The sequence below is a fragment of the Typopeltis vanoorti genome, chromosome 8 (genome assembly GCF_054136105.1).
Source record: "Typopeltis vanoorti isolate ZY-2024b chromosome 8, IOZ_Tvanoo_1.0, whole genome shotgun sequence".
In the NCBI taxonomy this organism is placed as follows: Eukaryota; Metazoa; Arthropoda; class Arachnida; order Uropygi; family Thelyphonidae; genus Typopeltis; species Typopeltis vanoorti.
The window spans coordinates 142,467,518-142,489,798 of record NC_143556.1 but is presented as its reverse complement, the minus strand read 5'-3'; the positions used below and the strand labels follow the sequence as shown (position 1 = coordinate 142,489,798).

The following is a 22,281-nucleotide window of genomic DNA, read 5'->3' as shown; positions in this document are numbered from 1 at the left end:
TCACTTGGACTATTAAGCACAGGTTTGGTCTCCTGGTTTCTGTGGTGATTCTGATACAGTGGAGAGTGCTAAAAATTATATAAGGATGGTGGAATACAGATTATGAAGACATTGAGAATTTATAGACTGCAGACACTAGGCAAACAGGAAAAAGGGAAGTGATATGATTGACATTTACACACTTCTGAAAGGGACATAAAGGATTTCACAGTAGATGCATGGAGTGTGGGAGATTCCAATCACATACTACTTTACGAAAGAAAAATAAAACTCTCACCGGAATGGATTGCCACTGGATGTTATGTGTGCAAGTGTGAATGAATTCAAGAACATATATGACAGCTGATGTGAGTAATATGTGGCCTCCCTCAATGAGTCATTGACTCTCTGGGAGACTCTCTTAAGAATAAGATTTATGCAAGCATCCTGAGATCCTAAAAAAATTAAAGAGAAGCCTGGGGAGAAACAACCTGGGTTCAGGAAAAATAGAGGTTAGCAAGATCATACGTTTACTTAAAAAAAAAAAAAGTCGAGAAATCATGGAAATATAAGGATTTGTATTTAAAACTTTTCATTCTTGGAAAAAGCATATGATAAGGCACCAAAAGAAAAGCTTTTCAAACACCCTACAATTACATGGTGAAAATGGAACTTTATACATCGCAATGCAATACAATGCCGCCTATACATAAGTGTTAATCGGCTATTAAGATCAAAGAATACAGAAATATACACAATGCAGAAAGATAGTTTGATGTAAAATTTGGCTAAGACAAGGATGCACACTTTCTCCACTGTTATTCATCATCTATATGGATCACATTATGAAGGAAAGTGCCATCAGGCATGACACTGAATTTCGAATATTCAAATCAGCTCTTTACTCCATGAAGGAGAAGTTATACTCTTAAATAAATCCAATAAAAGTCTTCAGGACTCTTTAAGCCAATTGATTAACTGGGGTGTCATATATGGTATGAACAATAAAAATATCAAAAATATGAGATCCAATGGAGATCCCATGAAACAAGCAAAAGGTTTTCTGCTATTTAATCACAATTTTTAGTGAATTGTCATGGTTGAATTTCGCACCAAGACAATGCATTGTCTGTGAAGCAGTTTTAAGCTAATCACAATATTACTGTACTTGAGCACCCACCCTATTCACCAGACCTGGCTCCCTGCAACTTCTACTGCTTCCCAAAGATCAAGTCAGTGCTCAAAGGAACCCATTTTATGTCGGTAGAAGATGTGAAAATAAAACCAAGGAGATCTTCAACAGCCTTTCAGAAAATGATCTGTAGAATTGCTTAGAACATTGGCAGCATTGTATGCAGCTGTGTCACAACTCAGAAGGGAACTGTTTTGAAGATCGTAGTTGATTTTCTCAATTTGCTAAATAAAAAGAGATACAGGCACAGTCTCATTATTTCTGTGTCAGACCTCGTATATGTATACTGCTACTTGAAAAAGAAACTCCCCTATAATTGATGCCTGAGTTCTGTCACTTCCCTTATGAAGCAATACAATCTTGCCTTCCACTCCTTTGGAACTTGACCCAATGTGACACTCATATTAAACAAACATGCCAAGGCAGATGTTAACTCCCTCAAAATGTGGTGATACGAGAGTTGTTTGAAAAGTTTGATAAAAAAAAATGAGTTAAATGTATTTTTTTTTTTTCTTTGGAAAAAATTGCCTTTATTTCTCAACATAGTCTCCATCAAAGTATACACATTTGGTCCATCGAGTTTCCAATTTTTTCATCCCATCTAAAAAGTAGAATTTGACAAATTGTGCAAAATAGTCATCAACAGCCTTGATGACATCCTTATACAAAGAAAATTTTTTCCCACTGAGCCAAATTTTTAAATTTGGGAACAAGTCACACAGGGCCAAGTTCAGAGAATGCAGTGAATGTGGAACCAATTCGAACCTCAATTCGTGCAATTTTGCCACTGCGATGGCCGATGTATGGGAAGGTGCGTTGTCTTAATGAAAGAGCACTTTTTTTGTGCACCAATCTTGGCAGTTTTTTCTTCAGTTCTTCCTTTAAACGGTCCAACAATGACACATAATAGACTCCTGTTATTGTCTTACCCTTTTCCAAACAGTGCATCATGATAATTCCTTAGGAATCTCCCCCCCCCCCCAAAAAAAAAACAGTAGCCATCACCTTCCCAGCTGACAAAACAGTCTTCGCTTTTTTCGGTGCTCTTTCACTGGGTATTGTCCACTGGTTTGACTGCTGCTTTGGACTCAGGTGTGTAGTGGTAGATCCAAGTTTTGTCTACAGTAATGAATCGATGCAAAAAATCCTGCGAATTGAGATTAAACATCGCAAAACATTGCATTGAAATGTCTTTTCACATGCATTTTTGATTGACAGTCAACAATCGAGACACCCATTGTGCACACAGCTTTTTCATGTGCAACTTTTCATGCAGGATATTATACACCCGTTGAGTTGAGATGCCTATAATCTCAGCAATCCCACACACTTTCACTCGGTAGTCTTCCATAACGATACCATGGATTTTGTCAATCATTTCCTTCATAGCGCTCAGTCAGGCGTCTGGAGCACACTTCATCTTCGATGGACTTCGACCACGTTTAAACTCATTTATCCAAAAATAAATAGTCTTTATTTAATGTTGGCACAGAGTCCCCATGAACTGCATCTAACTCGGCTTTGATCTGTGCGGCCATCCACTTCTTCAAATAAAAGTGTTTTATCATCACTGCACGAAACTCGTTTTTTTCCATTTTTATGAAAAATGCAGACATGATCATTTTAAATGTTTGCCAAACGAGAACTATGCGCCCCATGGCTAAAATTTTGCCAGGGGTCATGAAAAAGATGATACGTGCTGAGACTGGTATGAATGAATTGTGTTGCTGTCTATTGGAAATTTACCAAACTTTTCAAACAACCCTCGTATATCAAGTCCCATAACCTTATTAACATCTAGTTTACTCAATTCCACATATAACGCTTACTCACTCACAGCTAGTCTCTCCTCATCATTATCTACTGTTCCCAAACTCTCCATGATGTCATATTCATAGATATTAGGATAAAAAACCTGTATGACCTGCTCACTTAATATCTGAATTATAACCTCCACAGCAGTTATCCTTATGCCATTTTCTCCAATCCATGTCATCCTACCATAATCGTTCTTTTTTTGCTCATACTTCACTTTTGCAACCCTATTAACCAGGTCACCCTTGCCACCTGTTCTCCATACTCCTCATGGAATTGATCATTGCCACTCATCTTATGTTACTTCCATAATGCCTTTTTTTTTCATATTGCATGCTTAATTCTCTTTATTCATCCCTTTCACGCCTACCTTATTTAACCTTCTGACCATTGGAATACATTTAGAATTGCTTCTACTAAACAGTTCTTGAATATCACACAAGCAGCATTGATCTCCTTTCCACCCACACTGAAAAATACAACAAGACTGCAATAGAATTAAAATTTATATCACCTTTAACCACGTCACCATCAATATGGATAAAATACATCATTCCTCTACACTTCGTATCCATCATATATTTCAAAGTAATAATAATGGTATTACAATTTTAATATGCACTCCACATCCATGGTAACCTGGACGTATATACGTCTTGGCCAGTTGGGTGGTTAAGGTTTCTGTCTGGTCTCTGATGAGAACCAATAGTTCAGAACAGCTCTTTAAGGCCAGTGAAACTTTAATCAAAAGCACTAATAAAAGGCAAATATAGAGGTTTTCCTAGGCTTCTCAAGACAATTCTGATACCAGGGCTGTATCTCATAAGCTCTCTGGTCAATTTTGAAACCTTTTAAGTTTATTTGGCTATGAAATGATGTATTATAATATCCTCTATTTCTATAACAAATCATTTAATTTAGACAAAGTTTTAATTTGTTGACTAGTGCTATTAAATGAAGTTAATAGCAATAACAGCTTTAAATCATATAAATATAGAGTTATTTATATGATTTATTATAACTGCACAATTTTCAGTTTCATTTCATGATTCTCAAGCAGCTGTCGACAGTGTGTGAATGTTAGAATAAAAGAAGACTGGTATAAACAAAATATCCAATAAAAACATAATACCATACAGCACAAAGATTCTGAACACATAACATGCATATACAGGGATTAGTGCTGTTTCGAATAATGGCCAAAGTAACTAAGGCTACGTCAGTTAATTGCATATGTTCTCCTAGCAAGTTTCTGTTTTTGCAGGATGAAGAACCTGAGTTTACACCTGAGACAGTTAACTTTGATAAATTTACTGATCAACTTCAGCTAAAAAATCATTATAAAGGTTCTTCATGTGCATGTATGTGTCGGGGAGAAAGGAGTTATTATTGTGGAGAAACAAGATTTCCCAAAACTGGGAAAAATGCGTTTCTAAATTTGCTATAAGACAAGCATTATATAGTGAAGTATGATTTATTTAATAAGCTTTCACTAAAGGATAGAGTTGTGAAAGTTTACACTGTGACCACAATGTATAACAAATACATACAATGTGGTCATCCTAAACAGAAGACCACAATTTATAACTTCATTATTTTCCCACTGAAGTGTGTGTCTGATGTGTAGTAATAATATGCAGTACAAGGCCAGATTCTCTTCATAACAGCAAATGTATTTTCTTCGAGATAGATACTGGCTAATCTTCCTGCAAATCCAAATTAAAATTAAAATAAGCCACAAGAAAAACAATATCCAGATGATGAACTAGCAAACAGTAATAATTAAAAATCGATCCTACAGACAAAAAAATACTAGTGGTGGTAGGCAGCAGGTGGCATTGGTGTAGTGATGGTGGTAGCAGTCATTCAGTGTAGTTGGTGGATTAAGTGGTAGAGATGGAGAGTTGTTGAGAAGGTGCCCTCCCTCAATGAGTCTTTGGACTCCTTGGAGGTGCCATGAAATAAATAAAAATTGATCCTATTATTCTTAAAGAAAAAGACATCAATTTCTTTAATTTGTGTACAATCGGTAATCAATCTATAAGATATCAGATACTGTAAATGTATAGAAAGGATTAGGTGTTAGTGGTTACCCATTGCTGCAGCAGGCATACAGAATTCAAATAGGTAGGAATAGAAAGAATTCATGCTGTAACTGAAAATAACTAATATCCTAACAGGGTGCTTTCTAGGAGTCAAGATAACTTTAAAGCTAATATCAGAAGTCACGCTACATTTGGTCTCAGAATGACTGGCTTCCAGATCTTTGGAAAATTAATGCAGCCATACTTGTTCAAGTTGAGGAAGTGCTCCATAGCTTGATGCTGATTCCAAAAATAGTCTCTCAGATCATAGCATCTTAAGGTAACACAGATCTCTTCTTCTTGATATCGGTGTTACATGGTCTAATCTTGACAGATTCATCAAGTTCAGCTTGACATTATTTCATTGTTTATCAATGTACCTTTGATATAGACCCTTGATCTGATTAAGTAAACTTCGTAAGAACAAAACTTCTCTGTCTGCGTTTTCTTAAACTTCCATTAGCTCTCTCTCTCTCTTATTTATTATAAAAAGGGATTTATTAATTAATTATTATCAATCCTCAATTGTTATGAGATTTTCTCTATAACGATTATTTCTATTTCCGAGTGTTTTTATATATTCACAAGGTTCAATTCTGATTGGTGCAATGACTTAACTCTTTCTTTCAGAATTTGAAAAATCACTGACTCAAGACCAAATACAAAATATACACATTTAATAAAACAAAAAAAACAATATATACACTTCAAATAAAATTACACAACTAACTACAAAATTAACTGGATCCAAGGCCTTTTAAAATAAGCTTACACTTTAGAGATCACCCATTCTCTGACTCATTCTATTACTGGTTTGTTTAACATATACTTAATTATGTCTACTAGACTAAACATCTTGTTTACACAATAACAAAATGTTCATAGTCAGTTTCTTTGTTAAGGCCTTTCTCCGACGATATAAGATTCTCTTCTTCTTTTCCATAGAATCCTTTCTCATCACCCTTATAGCACACATTATTCCTCCTGACTCTAAAGTATAGATTGATATTCTGAATTCACCTAAGTATAAGTACTCTTACCTCATGCAGTTCAATTTTGCTAATTTTTGTACCAGCAAAAAAGGTTTCTTCTACTGCTTTATCTAAGTTGAGCTAATTCCATCACCTTTTTCAGCAGAAATAACAAATAGATCCAGCGTCCTTAAAACAGATGAAATTTTCCAATCAGCATCTCCTCGAACATTCCTATAGAACATCAATTGCAATACATTCTTTTATTTACCAATACTTATTTACAGTCTTAACTCCTCCACCTTAAAGGCTCACAGTTCTATGATTCCTTTTTCGGAATCTTCTATTAATATTCCTCCCACTGTCACATAAAAACTTAATTTCCTAAGAACAAAATTCCTGTATTCTTAAACCTCCATTAGCTCTCTCTTCTTTTTCCTCCATTTCTTTGATACCAAACACTCTCATGTTCTTTTTGTTACCTTGATACCAAATGCTCTCTCTGTCACTGTCAATCACCCATCAAACTCCTCAGTGAGCATGCGCACTTCATGAAAGGGGCAAGCAAGAAGTTAGGTATAATGGGTGACGTGTCATCTCCGTTAGCGTTACAAGAATGTCTTTACAAAACACAGCACTTAATAATTTTAAACCACAATAAAATTTCTGAAAGTATCCAAATAAAGTAAGTACATAATTTTTTTTTTTAAACGATTCACATTTCATTTTGACAAAATAACATCAATAATGGGCACATCACAAGTGCCGACAATACGTATATGAAACCAAACTAATAATGTATTAACAAACAATTTGTAAAAATATTCATAATTTTAAATTATGACTGTTTTTACATCAGATTCATCTTTCTCTCAAAAAAAATTTTTTTTTTTTTTTTTTTTTTTTTAATTTTAACTATTTATCTTGCATCTAACAACACTTTTAATGCTTATTCCTAGATCTTAAATAATAAAGTGTTGGTTATTAGCATTAGTGAAACATGGCTGACTGAAGATGATATAGCTAGTGGGATTGAATGTGACTGAGTGTATTCAGGAATGACATGGAGAATAAAAAGGGGGGGGGGAGTATTATTAAATAGCAGATGAGCTGAATAGAAGTTGAATTGCAGGACAGAGAAAAGAGCACATTTGAGGCCATTTGGTGCGAGATTCAGGCTAGCAGAACAAAATATACAATTGGGTGCTGCTATAGACCAGGTAATTGAAAAGATGGTGGAGATAGTATGCATAAGCAAATAGAAGAAATGAGTGGAAGAAAGGTAATTATTATGGGAGATTTCAACTATGGTAGCATAGATTGGAGGGAGAAGAGGACACAAGGGAGGATGGAATTGGATTTTATGCAGTTATTAAGGGATAACTATCTGCGACAGCATGTAATGGAATATACTAGCGGTCAGAGAGGGCTTGACCTAGTAATTGCATCTGAGGATTTGACTGTAACGAATATGACCACGTTGCCACCAACTGGTGAGAGTGATCATAGGATCTTGACTTCCGAGGTGGCTAAAAGTGTGGAATTTATAATTAAGACAGGGTACATGTGGAATTATCGGGCTGGTAAGTATGACAAGCTTAGGAGTTTGATTGGTTCAGTAACATGGCATGTAAAACTGCAAGGGCTGGATATTGATAGTGCATGGGAGGCAGTTAAGAAGTGTTTGAAGGAGGCAATGGCTGACTGTATATCTAGAGCCCGAATAATAAATCAAGTAGGGATTAAATGGATGAATAACACCATTAAGCTTGAGCTGCAAAAAAAAGAAACAACTGTGGAGAGAATTTAAGGAGAAAGGTGACCTGCAGGCACACAAACAGTATAAAGCCCAGGCCAGAAAGGTACCAAGTGTGGTAAGAAAAGCAAAAGCAAATTATGAAAGAACATTAGCCATGCAGGCTAAAGCAAATTCCAAACAGTTTTTTCGATATGTTGCAAGTAAAAGAAAAAATGTATACGGCAGATTGATTTTAAAGAATGCCGATGTTAGGGAGATAACCGAATCAGTTGGTATAGTTGAATTACTGAGCGAGCACTTTGCAAGAATATATCATCCAGGTGGTGATATTGCAGAAATGAATGAACCAATAGATTATACGGGAATTGTGGTGAATGAAGTGGAGGTGAGTAATCTATTACGAAACCTCAATGTCAATACATCTGTGGGATTGGATGGTATGCCAGCTCGTGTCGTACATGAAACAGCTAAAGAATTGTCAGTGCCTTTGACCATTTTGCTTAATTTGAGTCTCGGGTCTAGGTTAGTCCCAAGAGGGGAAAATAGTTCCACTGCATAAAGGAGGTTCAAAGACTGCTGTTGAAAATTACCGGCCAATCAGCATATCAGGAGTTGTTGCCAAGGTCTTGGAGAAAATAGTCAAGAGGAAAATACAAGATTGGATAGATGAAAATGGGATACTGTATGGGGGACAGCATGGTTTTGTGAAGGGTATCTCGTACCTCAGTACCTTGCTCACATTCTATAACACAATGACGGCTGAACTAGATAAGGGTAATGGGTTTACAGCGATTCTACTGGACCTTGCTAAAGCCTTTGATAGGATACCACATGGAATTCTAATCAGTAAACTGCAGCATATGAGAATGGGTATAGGGTTGGTGAGATGGATAGTAGGGTGGTTGATGGAGAGATATCAAAGAGTGGTTTATTCAGGAGTAGAGTCCAAAAGACGGTCTGTGACTAGTGGTGTACCGCAGGATTCTGTTCTTGGACCACTACTTTTCAATTTGTTCATTAACGATATAGGAAAGGATCTGAGAGGAACTGTGCATCTGTTTGCAGATGATGAAAAGTTAGGTAGAGCAGTAGTGAATGCTCAGGATGTCAAAATTTTGCAGGATGATTTGGATAGTTTGGAGGACTGGGCTAAGGAGAATGGATGTCAATATAATGTGGAAAAAATATAAGGTTTTGCATTTTGGGGTGAAAAGATCAGCAGCAGTATATCACATTGGTGGAACTGTACTGCAGGAGATTGACGAGGCCAGAGATTTGAGAGTGTTGGTGGATAGGGAGTTGAAGTTTAGGGGGCACATCGCAAAAGTGACTAAATCAGCTCATCAAATCACTTGGCTGCTGAAAAACACTTTAACGAGCAGAGACAATACAAGTTATTGTTCCTCTGTATAAAACCTTGATAAGACCCCATCTAGACTACTGTGATCAGATATGGGTGCTAGGGTTTCTTCTTGATGGGGAGGAGCTAGAGAGGATCCAGAGATGAGCGACCAAGATAACAGCAGGACTATGGAATGAACCTTATGAGAAGGGGTTGAAGATTTGTGGGCTGCAGAAATTGGTTGATACTCTGAAAAGGAGTGATATGATTGAGACATTCAAATTACTGAAGGATTTCTATAAGATTAATTCAGAAGATATTTTTGAGAATAGGACTGGTAGTGGACGGACTAGGGGCCATCCATGGAAGCTTGGTAAGAGTGTGGTTAGCAAGGGTGTTAGAGCTAGGTTTTTTACTTGGAGAGTGGTAAATGAGTGGAATAAGCTGCCAGAGTCTGTTGTGGGTGCCATGACTGTAAATGAGTTCAAGGTCAAGTATGATAGATACTGTGTGAATGTTGAATAGTTGTTCTTGAGGTGATATTGGGCCTCCCTCGATGAGTCTAAGGACTCCATGGAGCTGCCCATAATAATAATAATAATAAAGTGATTCATGCTGATCATTATTTACAATCTCATCATCATCATAAAATTCCTGCCATGTACCCTCAAGGGGTGTACAGGATATGACAGTACTACATGAAAAAATTACATCATTACTAAATTCCTATCTACAATTTTCCTCCAAATCAGTCTGTTACTTATCAAGACTCCAACATTATCAGATCTTATATTTCTATCATCTAAGGCACTTTGTAGCGTATCAATCCACCTATATCTTGGTCTTCCTCTGGGTCGTTTTCCTGCCAACCTGGCAGAGAACACTTGTTTTGCTAATCTTTCCACTCCCATTCTATTTAAGTGACCTTACCACCTGAGATTAGCTCTGCTAACGCATTCCTGGATGCTGACAATGTCAAGTTCTTTCCTAATATCCTCATTTTTAATATGATATTGCCATTGATGCCATCTGTTCATGCCTCTAATCTTTCTCAGGACTAATATCTGCGGTCTGTAGTCTTTGGTCAAGTGTTTTACTTCTGACACAGCTCTCAGATCCATAAGTTAAAACTGGTTTGAACACTGTCTTGTATACAGCTAATTTAGTGTTCCGACTAATTTCTCTCTTATTCCATATGAATTTGTTCAATTGACTTCCCACCATACCAGCTTTGCTGATTCTGTTGTCTATTTCTATATTTAATTTACCATCTTCAGTAAAAATCGTGCCTAAGTAGCTGAAATGTTTTACTTGTTCCACAGGTTTTCCATTCACAACACAGTTGACATTTTCAATGATTCTGCCTATTTTCATTGTCTTTGTGTTTTTATTGCTGACCTTCATTCCATATCTATTACAACAGCAATTGAATTTAGTCAGCAAATCTTGCAGACTTGTAGCGGATTTATTTAGAAGTATAACATCATCCGCATAAAGCAAAGAGCTGACATTAACATCTCCAATTTTGATATCAGGTTTAATACCACTTTCCTTCATAATGTGATCCATATAGATAATGAATAATAGAGGGGATAATGTGCATCCTTGTCTCACACCAGATTTAACATTAAACCATCTTCCTGTACTTCCTTCAATTCTAACTGCTGACTTACAACTCAAATAAAGACTAAGTATTGCTTGATATAATGCCCCATCGACACCATACGACTGCAGCGTATCGAATAGCTTCTCTCTTGGCACCTTGTCATATGCCTTTTCCAATTCGACAAAACTTAAATACAGATCTTTGCTATATTCCCATGCTTTCTCGACTATTTGTCGTAAAGTGAAGATCTGATCCTGAGAGCCTCTATTAGGCCTGAATCAAGCTTGTTCTTCACCAAGCTTTTCTTCCACAAATCTTCTCAACCGTTTCTCAAGTATACTTGCATAGATCTTTCCAGGAACATTCAGTAGGGAAATACCTCTGTAATTCTCACATTCAGTTTTATTTCTCTTTTTATATATGGGTACTATGAGAGCTCTACTCCAATCATCGAGAATTCGTCCCTCTGTCCAGGCTTTCTGAACTATGCAGTGCAGCCACTGTAACACTTTTATACCACCATATTTCAGCATTTCTGGTCGAATATCATCTACTCCTGCTGCCTTTCCACATTTCAAGCCTTTGATGGCTTTTTCTACTTCAAGTATGGATATGTATTCCTGACTGCATGCCTGGTCAGTGTTTTTTTATCACTGTGCTGTTATCACTGCTTGTTTCATTTAGCAGTTTTTCAAAGTAATTACTCCATACTTCAAGGATATCTTTGTCTCCCATTTTCATGTCACCTTTATCATCTCTAACTCTTTTTACAGCATTCTTCCCTCCATTTCTAAGCTTCTTCAACAACCTCCAAAATATCATACCACCTTCTTGATATTTATTTTCTATACTCTTGCCAAAGTCCTCCCATGACTTTTGTTTAGCTAGTTTTACACACTGTTTAGCTTTCTTACATTTGTCTCTGTATTCTGTAAGAGTAAAAGCTGACTTATTTGCAGGAACTTTTGATATGCTTTCTTCTTTTACTTCACTGCCTCTTTAGCTTCCTGTGTCCACCATGGTGTTCTGATTTTTCTATCTTTGCAGACAACCTCACTACATGCCTCTCTGGCTGAGTCAATCAGGGTTTTCTTCAAGGCTTGCCACTGCATCTCCAAGGTTTGGTTCCTGTTCTCAAACTCTATCATTTTTTCTTCAATAATCTTTTGTATTTTAGTCTACAGTTCACATCTGAGAGCTGCTCAACTTTTATTTGCTTTAAAACTTTCTTATATGTTATTCTTTTCAATATGAAATTCAGTTTTATCCTGCTCAAGACTAAATAGTGATCACTTCCAATTTCAAATCCTCTGTACACTCTGGTGTCCTGCACCAGGGAGAAAACATCACTATCAACAATAACATATTCAATGAGACTTTTCTTATTCCTTGCCTCTTCTCTCCATGTGAATTTGTGCACATTTTTATGTTGGAACATGGTGTTAGTAATAACCAGTCCATGTCCTGAGCAGAAACCCAACAGATATTTGCCATTATTATTAGCTTTGCTCTTTTCTCCAAATTTTCCCAAAATATTTTTGTATGTCTCAAAATCATTTCCTACTCTGCTATTTAGATCCCCAACAAGGACCAACTTTTCCTTTTTCATTGTGTCAGTTGCTTTTTCTAAAGCGTCAAAAAATTCCTCCACTTCTACCTTAGTAGAACCTTCTGTGGGACCATAGGCACAAATAAGTCTCATTGTCCAGTTCCCCATTCTCATATTTGCCCACATTACTCTACTTGAGCCTGACTGCTATTCAAGAAGATTAGTCGTATTTTGTGTTGAATACTATGGCTACTCCTTCTTTTCCTCGATTATCATTGCCTGAATATAACATTTTGTATTTATTGCTCAGAAAGATCTCACCAGTTTTGGTCTTTTTTGTTTCAGTCACCCCTATTATGTCGATCTGGTACTTATCTAATTCCTCAGCTAGCTCCATTTCTTTGCTATTCAGGCTTCTTACGTTGATAGTACCGATCTTTACAATCTCTGAATCACTAATTTCATAATCATCTGATGCTAGAGATAACTCTGAATTTATATCCTCCAATTTATTATACTTACAAATTTCGTTTTTATAATTTTTAAATATTTCATTTAAATTATTTGAATTATGTTCTAAATCCACAGAATCATTACTATCAGAATCAAATTCTACAGGTTTCTGAGATTCTTTATCCTTACTAACTAAATTAGAGGTATTTTCATATTCCTTTGGTTTATTTAACTCTAAGTTAACCTATGACATTCTGCTATTATTTCTTCCATGTTAGAGTCTTTTTGATTATCATCACTCTTACATTGTACATTATCTGAATTATGTACCCTGGGATTTCTGGAATTTCTTGTATTAGGTTTTGTTTTACCTGAATTTAATTTTCTCCTTTGCTGTGTATTTAAATTACAAGGTTTGAAACTATTCCCTTTTCTACTATCTGATTGTGAATGAGATATACAATTAATATCAGGAAAAGAACCCTCATCCTTCAATATTTTATTCATATTGTCTCCCAACATAATTAAATTTCTACTCCTTAAAAGGTACCTTTTTAACCTATCAGAGTGTACATTTATAATTTTACTAGGATTTCTGACGTCTTGAATCCTAAAGTTCACAGGAGAAGATTTGTCTAGAATTCTATATGGACCTGAAGCTTTTCTTCCTAATTTCCCAACCTTTTTTTATACTAGATTTATCATTTAACAATACTAAATCTCCTAATGCAAATGACTTATACTTTCTAAAATGATTTATATACCGTCTAGTTTTCTGCCAACTTAATTTACTTATTTCACCTACTAACCTATGAGTAGTGAAAAATTTATCTACTACTGTTTCCAGATACTTGTTTATGTCATTGTATCCTGTATTAATTAGGAATGACTGAAACAAGTTCATTAGGCCCAAATAATGCTTGAGAAAGATATGTGTCCCAATCATTAATTTTAGTGTTTGCCAGATTGGAAAATAAAAAAAATCAGCTAATGCATTTTTGTTCCCGTATATAGGGAGTAGGCGAGGCCGTTTAGCCCTATCTAACTTTTGGAGACTGAGTGGGCAGTTCAATCTCCACTGGTAGCCAATCAGAGATAGCTGGCCCAAGGCTATCACTAATTAATCGGTATGCAGTGAAAAAGGCGGCCAGCAAGTGCCGCCATCTCATGGTGCCTAACACAATATTTTTAATGTCTGAAAATAGTGTGGGTTCGACGGCCAATTTTCTTGAGTTTACGGACGAAAAACCTGAGTTTCAGGGAGAAAAAACCCACTAGCTAGTGCTAGAGATCGACTAATTCGGGAACCGGTCAAGAAAAGGCTTACAAAAAGTTCCTCTAGTCGGGGACTAGATTCGAATGCCTTTCATCATGCAGTCAAGAGCCATAGAGTGCAAACGCCACTTTTACTGAGCTACACAGGCTCTCCCTGGATTGGAAAATATTTGCTTAATATTTTTATTCAGCCTTTCACACATACCATTACACTGTGGGTGGTAAGGTAGTAAAAATCTTCCTAACATTGAGTAATTTACATAATTGTAACAACAGTTCAGATGTAAAATTTACTCCTTGATTTGAAGGTAAGGTCCGAGGAGTTCCATATCTACAAATTATCATATTCAAGAACTTTCTTGCAATAGTCTTTGCAGGTTGATCCTTCACTGAGACTGCTTCAGGAAATCTAGTTAGCATATCTATGGCTAGTAGAATATACTTATTGCCCTTTTTAGTAGTTGGCAGTGGACCTACTACATCAATAGCAACAGCCTGAAAAGGTTGCTTGTAGTGGAACTTTTCCTCTGAAAGAGAATCTTATTTGGCACTTATGGCATGATCTAACATATTTGAGTATGTCTCTCTTCATACTTTTCCAGATGTAATGATCCTTTATTATTCCCAAGTTCTAGAAAATCCTTGGTGTCCTGCTAAGTTAGAATCATGGAAAGTGTACATAATCCAAGGAAGCATTTGAGTTGGTGCCAATATTTTCACTTTCCATCTTCCTTCTTCCATTTGTCTAGATCAGATTAATCCATCTTTATCCAAAAATAAGTTTTCCAGGTTTAAAAATATATCCAGTTGAGTTTCACCCTTCAATACTGATTCATAAATAGTTTTGAGTATGGGATCATCTTTCTGAGCTTGGACAATCTCATCCTTTCCCCAAATTTGTGAACTAGGTTCCTTATTCTTTAGTCTCAATATTAAACACTTGATCATTATCATCAGGATGTTTAAAAACTTCAGGAGACTGCTCTAATTTTCCTTTGTCACCTGATGTCCTGTCTAAACAGCATTCTAATCCACACAAGGACACTGCACTGTCAACAAAATTACATGCAAAAGCATGACGCTTCAGAAAATCAATTCCAAATATTACTTGTACATTTGGATTAGAGGATTCTGGAAGAACTATTAATGGTTGACAAACTTTCAAAGGAAAACAAGGAATTGAAATAAAAGCACTGATTTGCTTATCAGCTGAAATTTCTGATTCAGATATACCCTTCAGCTTAATTTGGATAACTTAAAATAAATGTCATTTGGAATTAGAGTTTTAATTTTATTAAACAAACTATAAGAAATGAGTGAAATATGTGCACCAGTGTCAAGTAAGATTTCACAAGGCACATCTTCAATAAATCCTTGTTGAACTGTCAAAGGATTATCTCCATTAGCATAAGGAGCTAATGCTATATCAAACTCTCTTTCAAGGTTTGAGATGTCTTTAGCTATACCCATGTCTAATGAGTAGTTTGACATTTCTGTCCTTGCCAATATGATATTGGAATAATAATTATTTCCAGATTTCCTTTATTCTCAGATTTCTTATGTTGAAAACAAGATTTATCCCTAACATAGCAGTCTTTAGCAAAATGACCAGATTTATTGCATCTGAAGCATTTTGGAACATATCTCCTTTGAGATGTTTTATTCCTGTCAATACCATTAGATGTACAAAATAAAGATTGATTACCTGTAGGATTCTTGGATATTGTTAAATCAGATATCATCTTAAACAGAAATTCCTGTCCCTTCACCATTGGTCTCTGCTGTCTTTCTATTCCTTCACTAAGAAATGCTTTCAGTTCCTCTAATTTTCCCAAATCATGTGACTGTACCTTGGACTCAGATTCTGGAATATCTTCAGTGAAATTCACAGAAATTTCCTCACTGTTTCTTAGCACCTTTTAATTTTTGAAACTTTCCTTCTCTCACTTTATCTGTAGCCACTGTGTTCGGAGAATGAGTTTCAGTATACTGAAAAGAATTTACCTGTTTATTGTTTGTGGAATGAAATATATCTCTAAGTCTCTCTTCCTTTTCCCTAACAATTTGAAAACATTGTTCAAGATTTTTAACCTTTTTCTTGTATGCCGTTTCTTTCAAGAAAGAAAAATTAAATTTATGAGCAATGCTCCAAAGTCTGTGGTAATACTCTCAAACAGACGCCCTATTACCTTGAATGCACTGATGAATTTTCAAATGTTAGGCCCTAATTCTCTTACACTTGAAAATTCTGATATTAGCAAACTTTTAAATGTTGCATAACTATCAGTGTCTCTCAGCAAAGGGAATGTGTTTAAGAACATTTTGGCTTTGCCCAATAATTTATTATGAAGTATAATTAACAAATGAAAATCTGACCATTTTCCTAAATCTCTAATTTTTTCTGCACATCTAAAAAATGTTTCTATGTTTTCACTATTATCACCTGAAAAAGAGAGTATTACTAAAGTTTGATTAACTAACTTAAAAAATTCCTCAATTTAATTGAAGAAACTTCACTACTATAATTACTATTTCCTGTAGCCTGAATAGGAAATTACTATTTCCTATACTTGAGTCAAAAAGATTCTAAAATAAAGTCAAGTCACAACCAATCCTGTTAGTCGACTGCAGCATTTGTTATAAAGGGGGATTATTTATTATTTAATTACTATCAATCCTCATTTGTTATGAGATTTTCTCTATAATGATTATTTTTATTTCCGAGTGTTTTTATATATGCACAAGGGTTCAATTCTGATTGGTGTGATGACTTTTAACTGTTTCTTTCAGAATTTGAAAAATCACTGACTCAAGACCAAATACAAAATATACACATTTAATAAAACAAAAAAACAATATATACACTTCAAATAAATTTACACAACTACTAAATTAACTGGATCCAAGGCCTTTTAAAATAAACTTACACTTCAGAGATCACCCATTCTCTGACTCATTCTATTACTGGTTTGTTTAACAAATTTAATCACGTCTACTAGACTAAATGCCAGCAAAGGTTGGTAGAGCCTCTGCTACTAATGGCTCACACAAAAAGTTAAGCGAGTTTGAACGCAGTTAGTAGTTGGAAGGGAATCACTCATTTGATGCTGTTGGCACACTCTCCCTCGATGAGTCTTTGGACTCCCTAGAGGTGTCACATAATAATAATAATACATGCTTATGCATAGCACACCAAAAAAAAAGTTTAACATACTTTAAAAATAATTATTTGTTCTTATAAAACTGAATATAATTACTTTTCCTCCAGAACAAACAGTGGCAAGAAAACCAATCATAAGTGTTGTTCCTTTCAAAGGCCAATGCTGAGATGATACATATTCCATTTCCTTGACTTCAAGGCCAATCTCCTCTGCAACTTCTCTTCTTACTGTGTCCTCAGCACTTTCTCCTAACAGAAATAAAAACATATATACATTGTATAGCATACACACAGACAAATAGTCATATACAAAGACACTATTTACTGGTATCTGGGTAATATATGCTACATGTACATTGCATATTATTAGCAGAAATTAGTATATATTAATAGGTAGTATCAATACTTCCAGGTTTCCATGATGTCAAAAGACTTATTTTAAAAGGTCGTAATCTCTATTCTCACACAACACATATCATGCTCGTCTTAAACACATTTGACAATAGTGCACTTGCCATTCACTCCAACAATACATCCAAGCTCATTCACAACTAATCATGCAAATAATCTATTTCTCACTCTTCCTTACCCCTGGCGTCCAACCCAATTGCCACTAGCCACATGTGAAAAGGCTATGAATTTGTGGTGAACTGGTACTTCTAGTGTTGAAAATGTATTTATATCAAAAATTTAAATTTTTTGTACAAAAATGTTTATTGAAAAAATGCTGAAAAAAAAAAGGATTCAGCCAGAGAGGCATGTGGTGAGGTTGTCTGCATTGATATTATTATTATTATTATGGATATCTCCATGGAGTCAGTAGACTCATCGCGGGAGACCCAAACTTGCAAAACAATCACATTATGAAGAAAAGCAGCACTAAACCTGATATAGAAATTGGATATGGTAATCTCAGCTCTTAACTTTATGCAGATCATGTTATAGTTTTAAATAAATCTAGTACAAGTCTGCAAGATTTCTTGACTAAATAAATAAATAAATACTAAATAAATTTAGTATGAAAATCAGCAACAACAAGACAAAGACAATGAAAATAGGCAGAAACATTGAAAATATCAACTGCATCTTGAACAGAGAAACCACAGAACAAGTAAAACATTTCAGCTACTCGGGCACAATTTTTGGTGAAGATGGTAAATTAAATATGGAAATAGACAACAGAATCAACAAAGCCGGTATGGTAGGAAGTCAACTGAATAAATTTATATGGAATAAGAGAGAAATTAGTCAAAACATTAAATTAACTGCATACAAGACGGTATTCAAACCAATTTTAACTTATGGATCTAAAAGCTGGGTTAGAAATAAAGCACTTGACCAAAGACTAGAGACCACAGATATGAGAGTCCTGAGAAAGATTAAGGACATGAACAGTTGGCATCAATGGCAATATCATATTAAAAACAAGGATATTAGGAAAGAACTTTACATTCTTAGCATCCAGGAATGTGTCAGCAGAGCTAATCTCAGGTAGTATAGTCACTTAAACAGAATGGGTGAGGAAAGATTAGCAAAACCAGGTTGTCAAGAAAATGACCCATAGGAAGATCAAGATATATGTAGTTTGATGCAGTAAAAAGTGCTGAGAAGACAGAAATATAAAATCTCGATAATGTTGGAGTCTTGATGATAACAGATTGATTTGGAGGAAAGTTCATAGGAATTTAATAATGATGTAAGTTTTTCATGTAGTACTATCATAGTATCCTGTACACCTTGAGGGTATATGTCAGGAATTTGTTATGTTTAGTATGTATGTAAGAATTTTTCTGTTAAACAAAGAGAATGTAAAATACTGTGAATTAAAATATATGTAGTATTTATATTTATGTAATTTAATTTTTATTGTAATAACTACTATCGTGAATACATTTAGTCATAAACACTACACCTCTCTTTCAAAAAATAAATAATTTGCTATTTGATTACATGTGAGGAATACATGTTATGCCAAACACTACTGTGGCAAATTCAAATATGTTGGACCCTCCTGTGTTTCTCATATAACCTTTATTTATACAGCTTCCAGATATGACTTCTCATTCTTCCAATGCATATTACTCCATGCAATAATTATCTTATCTGAAAAGCTTCTCTTCCTAATTGATATGTCTCAATCATAACACCCCTTTCTTCCTAGTTACTAACCTAACACCTAACCAACCATTCTCACTCCATTCTTATAGAGTTTTCAGGGATGGACTCTTTTTTTTACCCCCCCCCCCCCCAAATCTATGAAAAATTTCCTCCATGTCAATCTGATAACCACCTCAAACTAACTTATATGTCTCAATCATATCCCCCTCCCTCCACCTATTAACAAGATTTCACAATTCACATTCTTTCAATCTGTCTTCATACTCCACATTCTAAAGACCACTGACAACCTGTGTGAATCTTTTCTCGACCTTTCCATATCTTCATCACCATGAAAAACCAGTGACCAAATCTATGACAATAATCCATATGAAGCCTAATTAAGGCTAGATTTTTCTTTGCCTGGATATTGGTAAATGAATGGAATGGGTTGCCAGAGGCATTCCTGAGTGCTCTGTTGTTGAAAAACTAAGGATAGATATGACAGCCACTGTGTTAATAATGGTTAGTATAGGCCTCCCATGAAGTCTTTCGATGCCCACGAGACACTCCTGTAGTAGTAATAATAATAAATGTTTCAAATCATGGCAATCCATAAATATTATTACAGACATCAAATACTGGCATATTGTTGTTCTATTTCCATATTTCATCCCAAATATACAAACATGTACTGTAATTAAGATTCTGAGTCCTAACATATTCCATGTATGTGTGAACAAGCAGAGGAATGAGAAGATTCTTTGCATGGAGAGTGGTTGGCGAGTGGAATGCACTGACTGATGTTGTGAATGTAGACACATTGAATCAGTTTAAGGTATGGTTGGATGAGCATTGTGTGCGATAATGTGTACCACCCACAATGAGTCTATGGAGGTCAGATGTTAATAATGATAAACTTCTGCATTCAAAAATACCAATAAACAACAAAATTGCACAACCATAGTAATAAACTTTAATGAGAGAGTACAGATATTTTGTACTGAAAATAAAAGTACATTAGCATGTAGATAGAACAAGCAAAGCAAAGAACAGGAATACAAGGTACATACAACAATCGGTTTATCAATTAAAAATAGTTGCTGCGAGCTAGACATTAATACTAATATTAATAAATAATATTAAAACTATTTTTGGTGTTTACGTAAAAGGAGAACCACCCAAACTTTTGGAAGAGAGAGACAATCCTTCAGATTCAGGTTAGGCTGATGTAGAAGAGCTTCACAACTTTCTTTGAAAAGGTGTTCATATTGAAAACTGCTTCGGCCCAAAGTATGTCAAATTACATTCACAAAGGGTCTGGTAAACACAAGCTAAAGGCAGCAGTTTGTCTTTTGTACATGAGAAATTCTGTTGATAAAAAAATATGTGGGAAAAAGGTGATGCTTCTTCAAAATTCTACCAAATTCTGCACACTGATGTACAGTTATTTTCAGTATGAAATATCTGTACTTTCATTCAAGTTTTATTACTGCGATCATCGTGTAATTTTCTTGTTTAACAGTTAAGCCACAGGTAGTACCTTTAAATATTAAAAATACCAATAGTTACATAGCTACCATGACATGAAACCCTTCAATGCAGAGATCTTTCCAAAGGTTACAGACCATTTAATATGCTTATGAGTTCAATGAAGAAATTAAGATTCCAAGGTAAGTGAAAGCCTGCTACAAGCAAGATATTCTAGACAGCCGGTCTAAATCTGAGTGGTGGGAGGAGTCTTCTTATTCCTTCCCTCCTCTTTTACCTTGCAGTGTTGAGGATTTTTCTACATTTAACCGCTTCCGTATTGAGGATAAGGTGGTTAGCCCTGTGTCTCCCGGTGTGTGCTATATTTGTATATGCGTGTATTCACAGGTCAGTTTCCCTGTTCTGGGGGACAGAAAAACCCCTAGCACCGTATGAGACTGGAACTCACCTTTAGTCGAAAAACACCAAATAAAGGTTCCTCACATCACTGACAGGAATCAAAACCTATGTCTTTCTGACCAAAGGGCTTCTGTTATTTGTTATGAGATTAATTGTATTATTTAATCTCTGTTTCTAACAATTATTTTTTTTATTTCCGAGTGTACCTATATATGCACAAGGGTTCATTCCGATTGGTGCAATGACTTTAACTCTTTCTTTCAGAAAGAAAAAAAAAAAAATCACTGACTCAAGACTAAATACAAAATAAACACATTTAATAAAACAAAAACAATATATACATTTCATACAAAATACATAATTACAAAATTAATTGGATCCAAAGGCCTTTTAAATAAACTTACAGTTAAAAGATCAGCCATTCTCTGACTCAGTCTATTACTGATTTGTTTAACATATACTTCATCTCATTTTACTAGCCTAAACACTTTGTTTACACAGTAACTAAATGTACGTAGCCAGTTTCTCTGTTAAAGCCTGATGTAGTACACATTAATTCTTCTTGACACTGAAGCGTAGATATTCTGAATTCACCTAAGCATAAACACTTTCACTTCATGCAATTCTTTCCAATCAGCATTTCTTCAAACATTCCTTTAGAACATCATTAACAATATCTTATTTTATTTACAAATACTTATTGACAGTCTTCCACCTTAAAACTCAGTTCTACAATTCTCTTTTTGGAATCCACTATTAACCTTCCGATCAGCATTTCTTCGAACATTCCTTTAGAATGTCGAATGCAATATCTTCCTTTATTTACCAACACTTGTTGACAGTCTTAAATCTTTAAAAAACTCAAAACTCTACAATTCCCTTTTTGGAATCTACTAATCCACGATTCCTTTTTTGGAATCTACTATTAATTTTCCTCTGACTGTTACATAAACTTAAGTTCCTCCAAACCTAAATATCTGCTGGCCTGTTTTTCTCCTTTCTTCCCAAACGCTCTCTTGTTTACTTCCCATTACCTCGATACAGAATGCTCTGTCAGCTGTCAATCACCCATCAAACTCCCCGGTGAGCATGCGCACTCCATGAAAGTG

The 22,281-nt window shown here is 35.2% G+C and overlaps 1 protein-coding gene across 9 annotated transcripts in view; it reads right to left on the bottom strand.

Annotated features, from left to right (window-relative positions):
* LOC150104397 (NAD(P)H pyrophosphatase NUDT13, mitochondrial-like) overlaps positions 1–22,281 on the bottom strand; it is a 581,172-nt gene that overhangs the window by 48,966 nt on the left and 509,925 nt on the right. For all 9 annotated transcript variants that reach the window (XM_090396341.1, XM_090396343.1, XM_090396344.1 and 6 more), the window contains one exon: positions 17,283–17,434. In XM_090396341.1, the coding sequence (XP_090252467.1) occupies positions 17,283–17,434 (152 nt within the window). The remainder of the gene's footprint in view (positions 1–17,282; positions 17,435–22,281) is intronic.